General features: G+C 41.6%; 1 protein-coding gene across 1 annotated transcript in view; it reads right to left on the bottom strand.

The window, feature by feature from the left end:
• Positions 1–20,613, bottom strand: part of GPC1 (glypican 1) — a 446,939-nt gene that overhangs the window by 13,180 nt on the left and 413,146 nt on the right. The window contains exon 5 of the mRNA XM_029066910.1: positions 6,214–6,344. Within this exon, the coding sequence (XP_028922743.1) occupies positions 6,214–6,344 (131 nt within the window). The remainder of the gene's footprint in view (positions 1–6,213; positions 6,345–20,613) is intronic.

Here is a 20,613-nt window from a genome sequence, read left to right as displayed (position 1 = left end):
TTCATTTGCTATACCATAAAGAACTGTAAAAACACAAAAAACTGGGAGCCCAATATCTACTACCTCTAAGAACAAAGACTTCTGTTTTTATCTTTTCAAACTGTTAAATGCATTTCTGCTGAAACACAGCTAATCTTAAATTAGGTTTTCATTATCACGGACAGTAGTACAATATCTGTTAATCAGAGCTGAAAATCTTTTCTAAAGCTTCCTTTCTATGTGAGATGCTTGTTCCAAATTTCTTTTATGGGTTTAACTAACTTTGATTAGTGCTTTTGGCCCCATGATTACAGTGCAGGATCAAAACAAATCTTCCCACTAGACAAAACAAGATAGAGTAACAAACCCCAGGAATTAGATGTCTGGTTTGGATGGCGATTTTTGTTTCTCTTTTTTATCCCCAAAATGATTCTAAAATCCATTTTGCCAGTGACTGGAAGAGAGAAAACTCTTGCTTGAACTTAGGTTGATGATTCTCATCTCACACAGCTGAGTGGACCAGAAGCAAGTTTTCCTGCTCCCAGGCGGACAACCACTGATGAGCAAGTTCTGCTCCCAGGATGACAGCTGCTAATAGAATGATGCATCTCCTCTGCTGAAATCCTGACTCCACCTCTGGGATAGTTAGAATCCCTTTCTCTGCCTCCTTCAGCAGCAGCAGACTTCACATCCTCCACGAACCCTACCATTAGCATGATGGTAGAAGCAGCATGGCCTAGTGAAAAGACTCAGACGACTTGGGTTCTAATCCCCAGTCCACCACTTGCCTGCTGTGGGACCTTGGGTAAGTCACTTAACTTCTCTATGCCTCAGTTTCTTTATCTGTAAAATGGGAATTCAACACTTGTTTTAACTCTTACTTAGATTGTGAGCCCTATGTGGGATTGATTATCTTCTATCTGCCTCAGCACTTAGAAGAGTGCTTGACACATAGTAAGTGCTTAACAAATACCATAATTATTATTAATTGTTACCATTATCATAAGCCCATTTAAAATTTGCAACTCACTAAATCACACAGGAACACCTTTTTTTTCTGGAGGATGCATAAGTGACTCGTCGTCCGTTGGTTGGCTAGCTGGAGGCCACTCTGCTTTGGTGATGTCAAACCCAGCTTTTCAAAGCTTCAAAAAAGAGACTCTGCCCATAAGATCTGATATGTAGGTTCTTGGCTTGTGGGGAGGAAATGCCTGGGTATTTGGGAAAAACTGGGTTGCTTCTGTGGGAACCTTCTCAGCTTAGCACCCCAAATTCAAAGGGACATCGAGGACAATTCATGTCACCGTCATCCTTGAAAGCATGAGGCATAAATAATTATAACTAGGGCTATGGTCTGAGAGTCCTCTTAAACCAGTGGAGGATTGGACGCTGTTAATGTGACAGCAATCTTCTGCAGATGAAACAATTCAAGTACCTAATTCTTCCCAGGCAGAACCTTCCATAATTGTACATATTTTAAATTTTATTTTATAGGAAGGGAACTCATTTAGTTTCATTGCTCTAAGTTACCATTTATAGCTCTATTACTTTGGTTATTACCAAACAATTCTTTCAGGGGCATAAAAACATACGAGGATAATGAAAAATATCTCACAGAGCTTTATAGATTTATTCCCTCCTTTGGCGCTTCCATTCTCTTGCTTGTAATTGATGACTCTATTTCTGTACTATATTAGTTATTGTATTTTGAGCTCCACTGATGTGTTATTCTCTCCATCTTTTGGCCAGTCTACTATCATCGACTGATCAGTTTGCCAGCCAGCTCCAGAGGCTGTTTTCCATCATGATCAGTTAGTTACAGTGGTTGGGAGAGGCCGATAAGTTCAGGGATACTGATTGGTCGGTTGTTCATGGAGTCTGTGGCTGGCTACTACACTGTAGAGTTGCAAAGACACAGTTCCTTCTCCAGAGCCTTCAGCTAATGGGTAAAAAAGTAGCAATATCTCAATTGTAGTAAGTGTTGTTCTCCAAAGAGCGCCAAACTCTTTTCCTTCATTTATGCACTTCTCATCTCAGTGAGTCAGATAATCCAGGGTCCTTGCCTTCTGATCAAGTTATTACAGATATCTTTATTGCCTCAGATGGGGAAAGGATAGGAGGGGAAAAGAGGTAGGTCTACCTCATGCAACCAAAATCAGAGCTTTTCTGTTGTCTTTCATCGTAGCAAAAGGAAGATGTATTTCAGAAGACACAATTGCTGATCTGGAAAATGTAGGCGATCTTTGCAAATAGATTTAGTCTATGTATCCTGCTCCTGGGCACCTGAAGTAACAGGCCCTAGAGGAAAGAGCTCGGGCCTGAGAGTCAGGAGACTTGGGTTCCAATCCTGGCTCCTCCACTTGACCACTGGGAGAACTTAGCAACTTAATTCTCTGAGCCTTGATTTCCTCATCTGTAAAATGGGGATTAAGTACCTGTTCTCCTTCCCCTTACACAGTGAGCCCTGAACCAGAAGGAACTGTGTCTGATCTGCTTTTGTTGAGTCTACCCAGATCCCAATACAATGCTTGCCAGTTAGCTGTTAATATATACTACCTTTAATCTAAATAGCAACAGATGGCTCATCCTTCTATTGGGCAATAGGGATGGCCATACAGATGCATTTCTAAAACTGCAATAATAGTGACTATAATGATTACTGCGGTATTTGTTAAGTGCTACTATGTGCCAAGCACTGGGCTAAGCACTAGCATATATCAAGGTAATCAAGTCAGATGCAGTCTCTGTCCCACCTGATGCTAATTATGGGAAGGCACCTTCTAGAATGTGTCCTCATTATGGGTAGGGAATGTGCCTCCCAATTCTATTGTATTCTCCCAAGTGCTTAGTACAGTGCTCTGCCCACGGAAAATGCCCAGTAATTACAACTGATTGATTGGTTGATTGCCAATGCTAGTAAGAGAAAACAAACATATCCTTCCTGACAGGGCAAGTATGTGGAAGGGGCAGGAAATACATTCTGGATGCTTTTCAGAAACAAAGAATGTTTATGAATGGTGAGCAATTTGGGGAAAATTGGGCAGATGCTTAAGGCTATCTTCTAAAGCATGGCAATGGCCTTTATTTCCCTTTTTCTTGCCCAGACTTGTGGTAATTGATGCTAGGCACTTTACAATCATTGATTAATTCTCTTCAGGGCATCTCTGGGAGACATCCTCTAATAATAATAATTATAATCATTATTATTATAATGGTATTTTTAAACACCTACTATGTTACAGGCATTATACTAAGCACTGGGGTGGATACAAGCAAATCGCATTGGATACAGTCCAACTGTGAGGCTAATGTTCTCAATCCCCATTTTACAGATGAGGCAATTGAATCACAGAGAAGTGAAGTGACTTACCCAAGGTCACAAAAAACAAGTTGCAGAGTTGGGATTAGAAACCATGACCTTCTGATTCCCAGGCCTATGTTCTAAACTGTTATCTCATGCTATTTCTCTAGAGGAAGCGGGACATCTGTCAGAGGAGGGAAGGGGGCTAATGAGAGGAAGTGTTCTGGTCACACAGTGCCTTGGAAACTTTGGTACAAGGGGAAGAACCAAAAGTCAAAAGTTCTGGATGCCAGGTTACCTGTTTTCCAGCCTGAATCCACTATAGCATTCTGGGAATTTTACAAGCTTCAGTCTGCCTGAATTCCAAACAGTTTTGCACCTGGGCTTTTAAGCACTAAAACCCTGCAATGAAGGGAGGTGGTCCAGGCTCTCTGTGAGGTTTCAGGGCAGCAGCAGCAGGGACCGCTCACTCCGGCTAATGAGAGCTGACCGGGTTATGTACAAGGACAGGGGAATCAATGCAGTCCTGGGGGGGAGGCAAATAGCAATTTGCAGGCCTCAGTACCAGCTTAAATAATCTGAAAACTGTGACTCAACAGTCAGGAGTTGTCCTTGGGCAGGGTCTGGGAAAGGGGAAAGCGATCAATACCCAGGCAAGAGGATTTTATTAAAACAAAAGTGATGTGGTGGAGGTGGGGAGCAGAAGAAGGGAGAGAGTGAGCTTCCTCTCCAAGACAGACTCTTGGGGACAAGCTTTATTTCAGTATGAGTGATATAATAAGCCTGCTCTTGGGCTCCATGCAGTCTGAAACACTACAGACTCCTTATTTACACACTTTTCCTCAGCACGGGAGGAATTTTCTACTGTTTATTTACACAGCAAGGGTTGGAACTTTGATTTTGGCCTGGGGAGGCATCATCACCATCAACAGCAACAGAAGTATTTACTGAATGCCATTTCTAGCACTCAAAGACCTATTTATACCCAACTTCAGCACTCTTTTATAGATGTCTATTCCAGTGCACATTCAATTATTTTATCTGATTACTCTTTGTAGTTTATGCTTGTCTCCTCCATGAGAGTGTAAGCTTCTTGTGAGAAGGAAATCTGTCACTTCATTATTCTGTATTATTCTATTATTAATCCCATCTCCTTGAGAAGCTCACAATCAAAAGGAAGAGATCAGTCAATCAATATTATTTATTGAGCACTTACTATGTGCAGAGCACTGTACTAAGCTCTTGGGAGAGTACGCTATAACAGAGTTGGCAAACATGTTACCTGCCCGCAACAAGCTTGCAGTTGAGCAAACCCAAACTGTAAACATACAGTAGAGAAAAGATTGAAAGTAGAGTTATAAGTAATAAAAGCAAAAACAGGGCCCCAGGTGAATAATGGAATATGTAAATGGACATACACATGAGTGCTTAAGGAGGCTGATAAGTAGAGAAGGGTTAGTTGGAAAATGCATCTTGGAGGAGGGGGCTTTTTGGAGGACTTTGAAGCTGAGGGGTGGACATGGTAGCTCCTCCCCTAGCAGGCTGTTTGTAGAACTCCAAATTGAAGCCATGGTGGGAGACATTATGGAAATGTTTGAAGTGCATGACAATATTGCAGTCTTCCAAGCGCTTAGTACAGTGCTCTGTACACAGTAAGTACTAATAAATACGATTGATTGATTCATGGGTGAGGGAAGAATGAAGCCTGAACCCCCAAACAGAAGTCTTGGTGGGTGACGCTAAAGAAGAATTTGCGGTGCATGACAATATTGTACTCTTACGTGCTTAGCACAAAATACATACTCAATAAATATGATTAATTGATCGATAAGTGGAGGAGGAATGAAGCCTGATCCCCTGCTCCAATGTCAGGGTGCCTAGTGGAAGGCAGTGAAGTAACACACACAATTTAGTGTGTTTGGGATCCTTCTCTTTGGAGACCTGGGTATCGGGGTAGGATGGAAGCTTCACCGTGCCTCTCTTGGCAATCTTGCGGTACAACACAAGTGCAGAAGATGGCATGTTTGATCACTTTCTGTAAGTTGTTTCTGCATTTGTCTTCCTCACTAGATTGTTTTTTATTTAAATTATTTAGTATATTCCTGAGTATCTGGTTCAGCCTTCTGCAATCTGCTATAAGCAATGTGCCTTAGTGGAAAGAGCATGGGTGTTTAAGTCAGAAGACCTGAGTTCTGCTCCTGGCTCTGCTACTTGTCTGCCTGGGCAATCGGCATCTCTGTGCCTCAGTTTCCTCAGCTGGAAAATAGAGATTCACTACCTGTTCTCCTTATTAATAATAATTATGGTATTTGTTCAGCACTTATAATGTACCAAACAGTGTACTAAGTACAAAGGCAGATGCAAGACAATCAGGTTGGTAACAATCTCTTATTTAGAGTGAAAAACTATACGTGGGACAGGGACCATCTCTGACCTGATTATCTTATATTAGCACCACGGCTCAGTACAGTGTTTGGCAAAAACTAAGTACCTAAAAAATGCTATTATTATTATTATTATTACTCTAATTATTGCTTTAGTTGGCAGTGAAATTTTTTGGCAGTGATGATGAAGTCACAATTTCCCTCTGTAACTACTTCATCCTATCGATAACCTAAGTGTTACACAGACCCACCTATATCACTACACTTTTCCACATTACTACAACTGCATCATGTAAACCCGTCTCAGGACTAAGGAAATCGTGGACAGAGCAGAGGAGGAGGCAAGAGTAATAAGAAAGGTGATCTTTTTGATAGTTGAACTAATACTGGGGTGAACCCTCTAGGCTGCTGAAATTCAGTTTTGATGGCTTCACAAGATGTCTATTTTTCTCCACTGAACCTCTGGTCAGATGAATGATATTTAGCAAGAGCACAGCCTGTAAACTGTATGAAGCATAATTCACTTACTATATGTAATGGGCTGCTTACCTTGGTGGTTATTGCATCTTTGTTTTCTTGCATGGTAGAAATGGCTTCTGAGATTTTCGTGTGAATGTTACCGATGACAGTCTCCACGTTGGATGGTATATCAATCTTGTCCGCCACAAGCAACATTGAATCTAATACACAAATAACCAAAGACACTGCATCAATTAATGTCACTGGCATGTTTTGAGCACTTGCTGTGTGTGTGGAGCAATCAATCAATTGTATTTATTAATAATGTTGATATTTGTTAAGTGTTTACTACGTGCAGAGCACTGTTCTAAGCGCTGGGGTAGATACAGGGTAATCAGGTTGTTCCACGTGAGGCTCACAGTTAATCCCCATTTTACAGATGAGGTAACTGAGGCACAGAGAAGTTAAGTGACTTGCCCACAGTCACACAACTGACAAGTGGCAGAGCTGGGATTTGAACCCATGACCTCTGACTCCCAAGTCCAGGTTCTTTCCACTGAGCCATGCTGCTTTAGTTCTCACTGTGAGCAAAACACTGTATTATGTGCTTGAGAGAGTATAGAATAACAGATTTGGTAGGCATGTTCCTTGCCCACAGGAGAATGACAATAAGTTCTTCGGAGAGTGCAGTTGAATTGTTGACACAATGCCTGTCCTCTAGGAGTTTACAGCCTAGTACATGAGAAAACGCTGAACATCCCATCCAGATAAAGGTGTCTTTGAAGTGGGCAAAGAATGAAAAAACATTTTCAGCGGCAGGATTTACCTGAGCCATACCAGATTTGGTTCAATTTCAACAGGAATACCCTGATCACAAAAGAAAGTAAATCTGAGAAGTGAATTGCTTATGCCAGCAAAGCAAGATAAATGAACCTCAGCCAAATATACCAGCAAACTGGTATGAAGATATCTTCCCAAGTGTATGAATTTACTTTAAAGCAATGAACTCACCTAAGTTATGGGCGAGTGTGTGTGTGTGTGTGTGTGTGTGTGTGTGTGTGTGTGAGCATGTGAGAGAGAGAGAGAGATAATCTGCTGAGGAAATAATTCATATTACTACTAGTTTTCTCAAATTGTTATTCTATCCACTTTAAGAATTAGGATTGGTAAGGGAAACAGTGATGGGAACAAAAGGTTCCTGCATATTTCATGGGATGCGTTCTTGGTGGTGAATGAACAAATCACCAGTTATAAATTTCTTATCTGGTCTGCTGCCTCAGTGATCTGCAGGTACCTCCATACCCAAGTCCTTATGACACCACAGGTAGGCTTTCAAAATCAAGAATATGATACTGAGACATTTATAATGTAATCACTTTGTTTTTGCAAAGTGGGAAAGTACTAGGTCCTTACCTGAACTACTGAGACCAATTAGACTGCCTGCAGTTTGTTCATACGTGCTTCAGAGAGAAATGGGCTAATTTGATTCTGTGGTCTTAGACTCAATTTCTAACATCCTTACCATAAATTCAAGTTACTCACTGACTACAAATAATCTTTCTAAGGGAAGACACCCTGATTTTGAGGAGCAAAGTGAATGGGGCCTTTTCTGCAATGGGAAGAAGTAGGCCTCAACTTCTGCCAGAACTTGAAAACCTGAGATCCAGATTTTGAAAGGAGCTTCTGGGCAGCCTCATCCTTGGAAGCCAAGGTTTATATTTTTCTTTGCTGGAGTACTGTGTGAAGAAAGGAAATAATTTTATCTCCTGGTCTCTGCTCACAGAGAAGCAGCCTGGCATAGTGGAAAGAGCATGGGCCTGGGAGTCAGAAGGATCTGGTTTCTACTCCTGGTGCCACCACTTGTCTACTCTGTGACCTTGGGCAAGTCATTTCACTTCTCTGGGCCTCAGTTACCTCAGTTATGTCATCTGTAAAATGAGAATTGAGACTGAGAGCCCTATGTGGGACAGTGACTGTGTCCAACCTGATTTGCTTGTATCTAACCCAGAACGTTAGTACAGTGCCTGGAACATAGTGCCTGGGACATATCACAAATGTTTACTTGTTTTGATGTCTGTCTCCCTTTAGATTGTACACCCAATGTGGGCAGGGATTGTCTCTCTTTATTGCTGAATTGTACCTTCCAAGTGCTTAGTACAGTGCTCTGCACACAGTAAACACTCAACAAATACGATTGAATGAATGAATATTATTATTCATAATGAATGATAATAATGAATATAATTATTAGCTTCATCTGACAAAGGTCAGTGCAAAAGAACTGTCAGATAAAGGAGAGGTTTGGGCCCTGCAGCTCTCAAAGACCAGACTGCCACCAAGGGTAGAGAAAAGCAGTCTCCAGCGTTGCCAGAGATGAGCACTCAACGAGGACACTGTGCCAAGCCTTGTGGTTAGTCCTAGAAGAGTTATTGCAGCTCCTCCATGCACCACTATCACCCAAACCAGGGAATAATTTATTCCAGGAGAAGGATCAAGGCTTTTAAACATAAAACATAAAACCACTCCATCCTAGTAAATTTCCAAAATTGTAGTTTTTGAGAGGGACACTGACCATGCTGAACAAAACCAATCATAGAATGCAGCTTTGGAACATGATCTAAAGGCCTTAACCCCGCTCCTTCCAGGATTATCTACCTCAGCTCCAGCAATAAAAGCTGTAACCACAATAATGATGTCAGACTTAGTTTTGGAGTTAACAGTTTGCTAACAATCCAGCATTCTGAAAAATTACTCTCTGAAGGAAACTTCAGAGGTGTGAATGCTATGGCATATCATGGAAGTAAGTGTGTGAGATTGATACTCTGAGCTCTCTTTGGTACAGTGGGTGGTAAAATGTGGCACTTATTACTCCGAGAAGCTCAAGGGTCTAAACTCTTGAAGACTTTGGATAGATTTGTAGATCATCAGTCAATAAAGGGTTACTAGAGGCAAGGCTTAGGATGTTAGTTAGATGTTAGTTGGTGAAACCATGGCGATGAATAAATCAGTTGTTAAACGGTTCCTGTAGTAATAATAATAAAAATAATAATAATAATGGTATTTGTTAAGCACTTACTGTGTGCCAGACACTGTTCTAATCACTGGGGTAGATACAAGATAATTGTGATTGACACAGTCCCTGTCGCACATAGGGCTCACAATCGTAATCCCCATTTTATAGATGAGGAAACTGAGTCACAGAGACATTAAGTGACATGCGCAGGGTCACAAGGCAGACAAGTGGCAGCTGGGATTAGAACCCAAGACCTTCTGAGTCCCAGGTCTTTGCACTATCCATTAGGCCAGCTGTTATGACTGTTTGGTGGAGGGGCCATTGATTGTTCTGACTCGGGAATAATACTGTTACTCATGTTCTTAATGAACACTGGGGACACATGGGATTCTCTTCCTTTCTGGACAACCCAATCTGTATGAGAAAATCATGTTTGGGGAGAATAGGGCATTATACCTTGTTTCCAAGAGAAGAATTCATTTAGTTGAGTGGGCTACAATTATTATATGCAGGACAAGACTACTATTACAGTTTTATGACTGTGAGAATACATAAACCTAAGAAGCAGCATGGCTCAATGGAAAGGGCATGGGTATGGGAGTCAGAGGTTGTGGGCTCTAATCCCAGCTCCACCATTTATCAGCTTTGTGATTTTGGGCAAATCACTTCTTTTTGCCTCATTTACCTCATCTGTAAAATGGGGTTTAAGACTGTGAGCCCCACATGGGACAACCTGATTACCTTCCTCCAGTGATTAGAACAGTGCTTGAATAGTAAGCACCTAACAAATATCATTATTATGTAGTTGCCATTCCAAAGCTACTATAATTTTGTGTCTACCGCATGCACACCACTATACTAAGCTCTTGGGAGAACACAATAGAATTAGTAGATGTGATCCACACCTCAAGGATGTTACCACCCAGTGATGAAGGAAGAAAGTATCCATAGGAGGATAAGGGATTTGCATAGGGACAGGGCTTAATTAAAAGGGTACACAAGATCATGTACATAAATGCTAGGGGAGTCTGCAAGTAGTTAAAAGCTTAGGGGATGCAGAAGTACTTCAGTGACAGTAGGGGGGTTATAAACTGGAGAGACTAGAAATAAATCATGGAAGCTCTCCTGGAGGAGATGGCATTTCAGAAGGGTCTTGGGAAGAACTGTGGTCTGTTGGATGCGAAGTGGGAGAGAGTTATAGGCAGTCATCCAAAAATTTGGTAATGTAAGGAGCACATATAAGACTAATCAATCTATGGTATTTACAATTAACAGCTTACTGTGTGCAGAGAACTGTACTAAGCACTTGGGAAAATACAATAATGAGAACTATCAAATTTCTTTTTGGTTTCCTCGGCTGCCTTGAGATGACCAAGGCCAGTTTAGGTTAATTTTGAATTTCTAGACCATTGCAAAATATGACTAGCACTCAGTACAGTGCTCTGCACACAGTAAGGGCTTAATAAATGATTGAATGAATGAATGAATAAATAAACTCAGGACCTATCTTGTCTAGAATCACACTTCTGAGGCAGCTTTAGAAACTAGGTGCCTCATAAGTATGGATTTTTCTTGTGTGTGCTGCCATATGCCTGCTGGAGTTATATTTCTTGGTCCCTCTAGAAACAGGGAAAGACCTGAATTAACTTTCTCCCCCATTCAGATGCAGAGGGCAGAGAAACTGGCCCACTTTGAATTGAGCACTGAGAAGGCTAAGTCATTTCTACATGGCCCTGTGAGTGAAAATGAGTGTGTCCTGGAAAGGTCCTGTGGTTTATAATGATTCAAATCTCAGGACAAAGTAACTAACACCATGACTGATTTAAAGCCCACAGGCAAAACCAGAAACCTAGCAAAACTCTAGGACAAAAATGATAACATAATGATGGTAAACCTATGCTCTGACTTATATATGGCTCTCTCTCCTGATTGGCTGTTCCAGTAAAAATGAAAAAATAATAATAATAATAATATTTGTAAAGTGATTATTATGTGCCAAGCACTACTCTAAGCACTGGAATAGATATGTTAGCCACGTTGGATACAGTCCTTGACCCATGTGGGATTTAAAGTCTAAGTAGGAGGGAGGAAACATATTGAATACCCATTTTACAGTAGAGGAAATTGAGGCTAAGGTCTAAGTCAAGGTCCAAGCAGGCAATTGGTAGAGCCAGAATTAGAATCCATGTCCTCGGGACTTTCAGGCCTTTGCTCTTTCCACCTGGCCTCACTGCTTTAATTATGAACGAAACTCTAGCTAACTAGGTTACCAACTTCCTACTCTTCATAATCCACTTAGACAAACAGCTCATTAGATGGAAAGAGTCAGCCAATCAGAAACTACAGAAACTGTAGAGAAGAAATGAACACTGGGATCAAAGCTGGTGATCTTCTCTCTAATTCTTCCAGTGACAAGTCTGAATGAAGGAAGACACTGGGAATTTAAACCAGGTGGGGGTGTGTATAGTCGTGTGTGGGTACACCAAAGCCCAAGACACTGGGATTCTGTGAGGATACCCTTTCTTGTGCCTAGGGGCTTGAAATTATGATTTTTTTCCCCAATCCTGTTCTTTCCAACCAGGAAACTATGCACATGCCATTTTGCTCAGCCCATTAGAGAAAAGCAATGGGACAAGACTGAGCTCAGTGTGGGCAGAGAATGCACCTGTTGTTATACTATACTCTCCCAAGTGCTTAAAGCAGTGATTTGCACACAGTAAGAGCTCAATAAATATGACTGAATGAATGAATGAATGAAGAGGAACACAAACGCTGCTTACAGACATCTAGATTGTAAGCTTACTGTGGGCAGTGAATATGTCTATCAGTTCTGTTGTGATGTAATCCCCTAAGTGCTTAGTACAGTGCTCTTCATACAGTAAGCACTCAATAAATATCATCTATCGATAAACCTTTCTTTTAGGTTTTCATTGCATTAATTATTCTTAATATGGTTGGGGAGACTAAGGCTAAAACATCCCACACCACTTGTCCAAAGACCCCCAAATCAAAGTAGAATCCAGGCCTTTGGCTGAAGCAGCGTGGCTCAGCAGAAAGAGCCCAGGCTTGGGAGTCAGAGGTCATGAGTTTGAATCCCAGCTCTGCCACTTGTCAGCTGTGTGACTGGGCAAGTCACTTAACTTCTCTGTGCCTCAGTTACCTCATCTGTAAAATGGGGATTAACTGTGAGCCTCACGTGGGACAACCCGATTACCCTATATCTACCCCAGTGCTTAGAACAGTGCTCTGTACATAGTAAGCACTTAACAAATGCCAACACTATTATTCATTCATTTATCCATTCATCTGTTCATTCATTCATATTCACCGAGCGCTTACTGTGTGTAGAGCACTTTACTAAGAACTTGTGAGAGTACAATATAATAATAGACACATTACCTGTCCACAAAGAGCTTATAGCCTAGTGGGGAAGACAGACATTAACATGAATAATTAAATTACAGATATGTACATAAATGCTGTATGGCTGGGATCAGGGGATGGAAGAAGGGAGGAAATCAGGGTGAATGAGAAGGGAAAGGGAGAAAAGGAAAGGAGGGCTTAGTCAGGGAAGGCCTACTGGATCCAGGCTGCTCTGTCTAGGATCTAGTGTGGATTATGCACCGGTGATTTTCCAAACACTTGGAACTTCCCAGGCTGCACATCATATGCACAAGGAGAGGCACAGAATGGGATAGAACTATAACCTCCTTCTTCCTTCATGGGTTTAGGCACTAGATTCACTCTGGTAGTTTGCTTAGGTTCCTTATAAAATATTAAAGTAAATCCCGAGAGGATGTCTTAACTTCATGACCGGAAGAAAGAACAAGCTGCTTGCCCTAAAGGCATTGCTCTTTTGCAGTTTTTATTTTTCGAAGACCTTCCTCTAAGATTTCATGGTTGACCTTTGAGCTCTAGCATAAGTTTCAATAGTAATAACACTTCTGTTTGTCCTCACAGTAAAACAGTAAGGACCTTTTGGCTAGTACAGTTGGGAGATTTAGTCTTCAGCTCCTCAGAGCAGGGAACTTGAGACACTGTGTTAGCCCAATGGAGTGGAAGCGACCTAAATATTTCACCCTATTCTCACCACATTGAAAAACCATAAAAATGGCCTTGGCCTGTGAGCGCATCTGAAATCAGCAAAAGATGCTGTTGACCCCTTTTGAAAATAGAGGCCATTTTAGAATTAGAGGGTGAAGGAATACTTGTTCAAGTGCAACGGCACTTAACTAAACCTCAGATGCTATTCTTGCTGAGGCTGCACAGTGCTATGCTGCCAGAATTGTGCAGAGAAGGAAATGTGACCCTCTTGGTTAGAATCCAAGGCTGGTAGCTGAAGTCCTTCTTTAATGCTTTCAAGCCCCTGGTTTATCATTCGCTTCTGGATGTGCCACTAAAGTTGATCAGACCTCAGGGCTCAGATTGGAAGCATTTCTTTGGGCAAGTTAATCAAAGAGGAAATCACATTCTCCCTTCAGGCACTTCTTGGTACAGATCGGATGTAACTGGATCCAAAAAAGTCAGGAAGCTCAAAGGATCAAATATCAAATCGAGATGAGATTTGTGAAGAAATCGCTGACAAGGACAACTCAAAATAGTCCTACCCCATTACACCAAAAAAATCCAAAAGGTAAAGGGACAACTTTAGAAAAACTGAAGAATGAAATGATAATCTCCCAGGACTCAACTGGTGCAACACAAAGCAAACTACTTCCAGCATTTTTTTTAATGGTGTTGGTTAAGCATTTAATATAAACCAGGAACTGTACTAAGCACTGAGGTAGATGCAAACAATTGGGTTGGATGAGGCCCTCATAGTGTTCACAGTCTTAATCCCCATTTTACTGATGAGGTAACTGAGGCACAGGGAAGATAAGTGACTTGCCTAAGATCACACAGCAGGCAAATGGCAGAACCAGGATTAGAACTGAGGTTCTCTGACTCCCAAGCCTGCACTCTTTCTGGTAGACCTCTGCCTCTCTTTCCAAACAGCAAGACCCCAATTCATCAACAACCAATAATAATAAAAATTGCTCAGAATAGAGTAATAGACAATTTAGAATTCTTTCAAGAGTGAAATGCTTTAAATGGAAAGAAAGCTCAGATTGCAAGCAAAATTCCATATATTTCAAAGAAAGAGCAAAAGGGACAGGAAAGAAAAATAGAGGGGGAAAGTATTAAACAGAATCATAAACAGAATCATAAGCATGCTCTGTTTGCTAATTAGTAAATTATAAAAGATACCAGATACCATAGGATGCTATCCCCACAACCAGTATTACAGGATAGATTCTTCTCAATTTTCTTCACATTAAAGAGTTTTGATAAATATAAATATGAACAGATTAGAAGACTCAGAATTGCTTTTTTTAAAGCCAAGTAATCATTTTATGCTACACATTTACCATCTCCTAAGGGTTAACTTCATTTTCAACAGCTTTCCCTCACACTTCAAAACCAAAGGTGATGGGCAAAAATAAAATAAAATTCTGCGCTGTTGGCCCTTCCATGGTTTTCCACATGCTTGGGATTGTGGGTACAGACTGAGTGTAAATTTTCTGTTATGACTGTTTCCTATCATGGCAAGGAAAGGGAGCTAAGAAAAGACACATAAAGTTGAATTACAGGGGCTTGGAGACTTATTTAACTCCCAGACATACCACTAACCTGCAGTTGTTCAATCTCCTGGGCCTTGGCCTTTCCAAGTGTGAAAGGAGAACAGCAACACTGATATGCTCCTTTATTCAATAGTATTTTTTTTTAGAGTGTACAATCCAATGAATGGGCCTGCAGTGTGCAGTGGATCTTGGGCAGGTCCCTTATTTTATCTGTGTCTCAGTTTCCTCATCTGCAAAAATGGAAATTCAGTACTCATTCTCCCTCCTATTTAGACTGTGAGCCCCACCTGGGACAGGGACTGTGTCTGACCTGATTATTTTGCATTTACCCTAGTGCTTAGTATGATGTTTGGGGCATAGTAAATGCTTAACAAATACCACTACCATTATTAGTATTGCATTATGTTTATTAAGCATATTAGTATACTAGATCCAGAGTTCAGCCACTTGTAAATCAGAATGACTGTAATGGACAGTAAAGGACCTATGAAATACCAGATTATTTGTGTTGGGAAAGCACTCTTCTGCCTATGTATAGCAAAAGTCACTAAAATAGCAGAATCCTTATGCAGTGAAATCACTCTTCTACCTATTTACAGCACAAACTGTGCTTAGTACAGTGCTTTGCACTCAGTAAATGCTCTATAAATTCTATTGCTGCTAATATTACTAGAATATATGTGTGTCTGTGTGTGTGTTCATATCCATCCATGTAATGTCTCTAGGCAGCAATTATTTGTAACCAGGCATCTGCCATGAAAGGATTTTCACTCCCCGCTATTTATCTCCTGCATCTGTTACCATTAGCAGTAGTGCAGCAAGAAATCAGAAAAGTGTTAAGATTAAATGACTTCAAGAAGCATCTCTGCTCCCAGGGAATGGAAAGGACAGCGCCCTCAGATCAAAAGACTAAAACATCACACCCTTCAACCATCCTGACACAGTCAAACGTAACACATCAACACTAAACAACACCCTAAAATGCCAACTGAACTGAACCAACTCAAGGCTTGGGGAATGATAAGCACGACCTTCCAACTGGCGTGTGTTAACTGCAGTGGTCCATCTGCCGGTCACTTGAAATCCATCTCCACCATCTTTTGCTTCCCTCGCTTGGACCAGTTTTGGGGCAACATACATGCCTTTGGGAAATAGCGTGGCCTAGTGGAAAAAGCACGGCCCTGGAAGTCAGAGGACATGGGTTCTACATCCTTCCGACTCTGCCACTCTTCTGCTGTGTGACCTAGGACAAGTTACTTCTCTGTGCCTCAGTTACCTTTACTGTAAAATGGGGAGTAAGACTATGAGCCCCATGGGGGACATGAAGCAGCACAGCGTAATGAATAGAGCACAGGACTGGGAGTCAGAAGGTCATGGGTTCTAATCTTGGCTCTGCCACCTGTGCTGTATGGCCTTGGGCAAGTTACTTCACTTCCCTGTGCCTCGGTCACCTCATCTGTAAAACATGGATTAAGACTGTGAGCCCCAACCAGGACAGGAATTCTGCCCAATCCTATTTGCTTGTATCCACCCAAGCACTTATACAGTGCCTGGCACATAGTAAGCACTTAACAAGCATCACAATTATTATTATTATTACTATAAACTGTGTCCAATCTGTTTGTCTTGTATCTACCCCAGTGCTTAGTACAATGCCTAGTACGTAGTAAACACATAAAAAATACCATTAAAAAAAATCACATTTGATTCTTGTGCTGGGTGGCCTCCCAGAGACTGGCCCAGCTGTGTAGTCAATTCATCTGTCTGTGGATCCTATTACGGGGCCTGCTCGTGAAGGTTGAATAACCAGGAGTAGGTGAACCCTCCCTGAGGGACTCCATTACTTCCTGTAACAGGCAGGACTAGGTCCCAGTTTTCGCCCACGTGAGGGCTTTGCTGCCACTTTATATAGCTCCGTCCTTCGGTCCGGTGGTCATTAGTCAGGTAGAACCTCCGCAACAGCTGAAAGCCCAAGCTAAAAATATATACCACTTCACTATTGTAACCCTGTCTATCACCTAGCCAGCATAAAAAACGTTTGGTAAGATAGGCTCTTTCCTAAAACACATCCCACCTGCCAACCCCAAAGCACTTAAAATATGTACCTTATTTTCGGTTGCTTTCTTACCTGTAATTCATTTTAATATCTATCTCTTCCGTTAGATCATAAGCTCCTTGAAGACAGGGATCATGTCTATTTATTATATTTTATGCTCTCAAATGTTCAGTACAGTAGGCTGCACAGACTAAGTGTTCAATTAGTACTACTTCACTGATTTATCCTTGATTGGTGCTGCATAGAGGATTTCTCTAGGGGATTTAACCCCTTTGTTCTCTTATCACTTTGTTGTGCATATGCTCAATTTCTCTTGTTCTTCTCTTCCAAATCACCCCACTTAGATATCTTTCTCAAAAATCTCTCCTTTAAATTCCCTTACTGTGGAGTTGTACCAAGTACTCCATTGGTGACCCACAAATGGCTGGTATTGGTATGGATGTGTGTCTCAGTCCTGTACGTCTTAGCTGCTCTATCAGTCAATCAATGGTATTTATTGAGTGCTTACTGCATGCAGACCACTGAACGAAGTGCTTGGGACAGTACAGTACAACAGAATTGGAAGACATATTCCCTGCCCACAGTGAGCTAATCTCGAAGGCCTATCCATCTTTCTCAAAGTCAGTTGCATTTATTAAGCGCTTACTGAGTGCAGAGTGCTGAACCAGGTGCTTGGGAAAATACATCACAACAATAAAGAATGACAAATCCCTGCCAAAAGGAGCTCAATAACTAGCACCCAGCTGGCTCATAATCTATATGAAGCAATACCAAAATAACAATTGCTTGTTATTTCTATCTTTTGTGCTCTTACAGTGGGGAGAACTGTACACTTTATTTCTGATGAAGATTTTTTTTGAAAATGGTATTTTTTAAGCACTTACTATATGCCACATACTGTATTAAGCACTGGGGTAGATACAGATATTCATGTTGGACACAATCCATGTCTCACATGGGGCTCACAGCCTCTAGATTGTAAATCTCATTATGGGCAGGGAACATGTCTGCTAATTCTGTTGTATTGTACCTCTCCCAAGCACTTAGTACAGTGCTCTGCACATAGTAAATGCTCAATAAGTACAATTGATTGATTAATCCCCATTTTACAGATGAGGTAACTTGAGGCATGGAAGAAGTGAAGTAATGACAATAATTATGGGTATTTGTTGAGTGCTTACTATGTGCCAAGTGCTGTTCTAAGCACTGAAGTGATTTGCCCAAGGTCACACTGAAGACAAGTGGCGGAACCGGGATTAGGCCTTTGACTCCAAGGCCCATGCTCTCTCCACTAGGCCACACTACTTTACTTATCATCTAGAGGACATTTCTAAAGGACACTGTCAATATTCCTTTAGCTATGCTAGTGTCACTCAGACCTCCTGACCCTTTAAAGAAGGAATATGCATATTTTCCCAACTCATTTTTACCTTCAAACATTACTTCTAAAATGCAGTCTGCAGTAAATTTCAGGCCAATAGTCCAAACTACAGTATTCTGGGAGCTCTTTCACAAAAGAGATTATTCAGCCAAGTCAGACCACTTCCATTTGAATCCTCTGCTACTTCTGGAACTCCAGGCCAAATGACCACCCCAACGTGTTGATTGCATATACTTTCAAGATCCTCTTGAGCACCCAAGACAAAATGGACCATAACATAGTCAACCGACAGTAAACAATGCTAGGTGAGACTATGAGCCCCATGTGGCATAGGGATTGCTGTTTCAACCTGATTATCTTGTATCTATCCCAACTGCTTAGAACAATGACATGTCACTCATTTAGACTGTGAGCCTGTCATTGCGCAGAGATTGTCTCTATCTGTTACCGAATAGTACATCTCCAAGGGCACTATAGTGCAGTGCTCTGTACATAGTAAGCGCCTCAATAAACACTATTGAATGAATGAATGAACTTAGTAAGTGCCTACAAATATTATCATCATCATTATTTTTATTGTTTTGTGCAAGGTTAATGGCAAAGCACCACCCTCCTAGTGGAATCATCACAGGATTTGCCTGAGGCAGTTAATTAATCAATGAGCGCTCCAATAGCCTGGACACTGGACTGAACAAACAGGAGAGAGTCTCTCTGTTTTCTGAGGAGCTGATTTGTGGAAGACATCTAAAAATCTCGGTGAGAAAAGAGTTCCTGTTACTTTATCTGAGGACCTCACTTTAAAAACTGTGCAATGAACTGACCCACTGGGAGGTCCTGTTTACTCTTATTATCATTATTATGGTACTTGTTAAGCTCTTACTATATGCCAAGCACTGTTCTAGGAGTTGGGATAGAAACAGGTTAATCAGGTTGGACACAGTCCCTGTCTCACTTGGGCTTCACATTCTTTATCACCATTTTACAGACGTGGTAACTGAGGCCCAGAGAAGTTGTGACTTGCTCAAGGTCACACAGCAGACATGTGGCAGAGCTGGGATTAGGACCCAGGACCTTCTGATTCCCAGGCCCGTGCTCTATCCACTAAGCCATGCTGCTTCTCAACCATGCCAGGCTCCTGTCATATTGCTTGGGGAAAAAGCAAAACTTCAATGAGTCCTAAGTGAAAATAGCTCTGATCTCAGGCTCTGTCAGGCTTGTTCCTCAGCGAGTTTGACAAAAGAAACATCTTAAAAGCTAACACCAGCTCCCTCCTGCTTCAAAGCAGGCAGCTTTTCTGGTGCAGCAACAATAAAAAAGGAAGTTACCTGCCAGCTGAAGTAAAAGCAAGCTCAGAGGTGAACCCAGTTCAACTTTCTCCAGATCTTGACTATATGTGGGTAGATATAGGGCAATTAAGGGCTGAAAAACGGATACAGCACTTGATGATGTGGAACAGCTGATTTAAAATAGACAGAGACACTAATACACCCAAAGCAACGTGTCTCTATCAAATTAGTGGCCAACCCTGCCCGAAGCATTTTAGAGGAGGACATGAGGGGCTTAAATGGCTGCTAACTGCCAGGGCAGTTCATCAAGACCGCTTTGGCACTGTGTGGCTGTCATCCCTTGTTCACCAATTCACATGATAAACAGACAATGTGCAAGATGTGAATGGCCCTCATGACCAGGACTCTAAGAGGCGGAGAGAAGCAGGATCCTCCAGATCCTCCCAGAACACCAAATGGACACTGAGAATGAAAGGCCTGGCTTGTATCCTATCTGCAGGACTTGGGTTCCTTGACTGCAATGTTTTTTTCCTTCTGAAAGGAGCAGAAGAGTGTTGGTTTTGTTTTTGACAGACACCTTCTATTTTGTGGCCACCCTGATGTCTAGGTTGAAAAGGTTTACTGTGAGGGACATTTGGCTTCCCATCTGAATTCCTCAAAGGGCACATAAATATAAACAGCTCCTCCCCTTGGGCTCTTGGGGGCTTAGAAAGGATTCCATCTAGAATGGAGTGAGATATTTAGTCAATCCATCAGTTGTATTTACTGAGTGCTTACCGGGTGCAGAGCTCTGTACTGAGTGCTTGGGAAAGCATGGTGAAACAATAAAACAGACACATTCCCTGCCCACAATGAGCTCATCTGCTAATGGACAAGCTAGCCACCCTGGGATGGTTTTAGACTCCAGACAGGTTGTTGAAGTAAACTTCAGTGGGACTGAAGTTGCCAGCCATGTTGCTATGACATGGTGAATTCGTTGCTTAACTCCTCACAGGAGAAAAATCAGCTTTCTAGAGGTTCAAATTTGCTGACCCACTTGGGATTCATTCTAAGCTACATGGGAGAGGTTTCTAGAGTTTTCTGGATCTTAGAAGGGCTAGAACATCTTGGCAAAAAGCAGGTCTCTAGCTATA

The sequence above is a fragment of the Ornithorhynchus anatinus genome, chromosome 1 (genome assembly GCF_004115215.2).
Source record: "Ornithorhynchus anatinus isolate Pmale09 chromosome 1, mOrnAna1.pri.v4, whole genome shotgun sequence".
NCBI classification, from domain to species: Eukaryota; Metazoa; Chordata; class Mammalia; order Monotremata; family Ornithorhynchidae; genus Ornithorhynchus; species Ornithorhynchus anatinus.
Note: the sequence above shows the minus strand (reverse complement) of the source record. Positions and strands in the feature narration are given on the sequence as shown.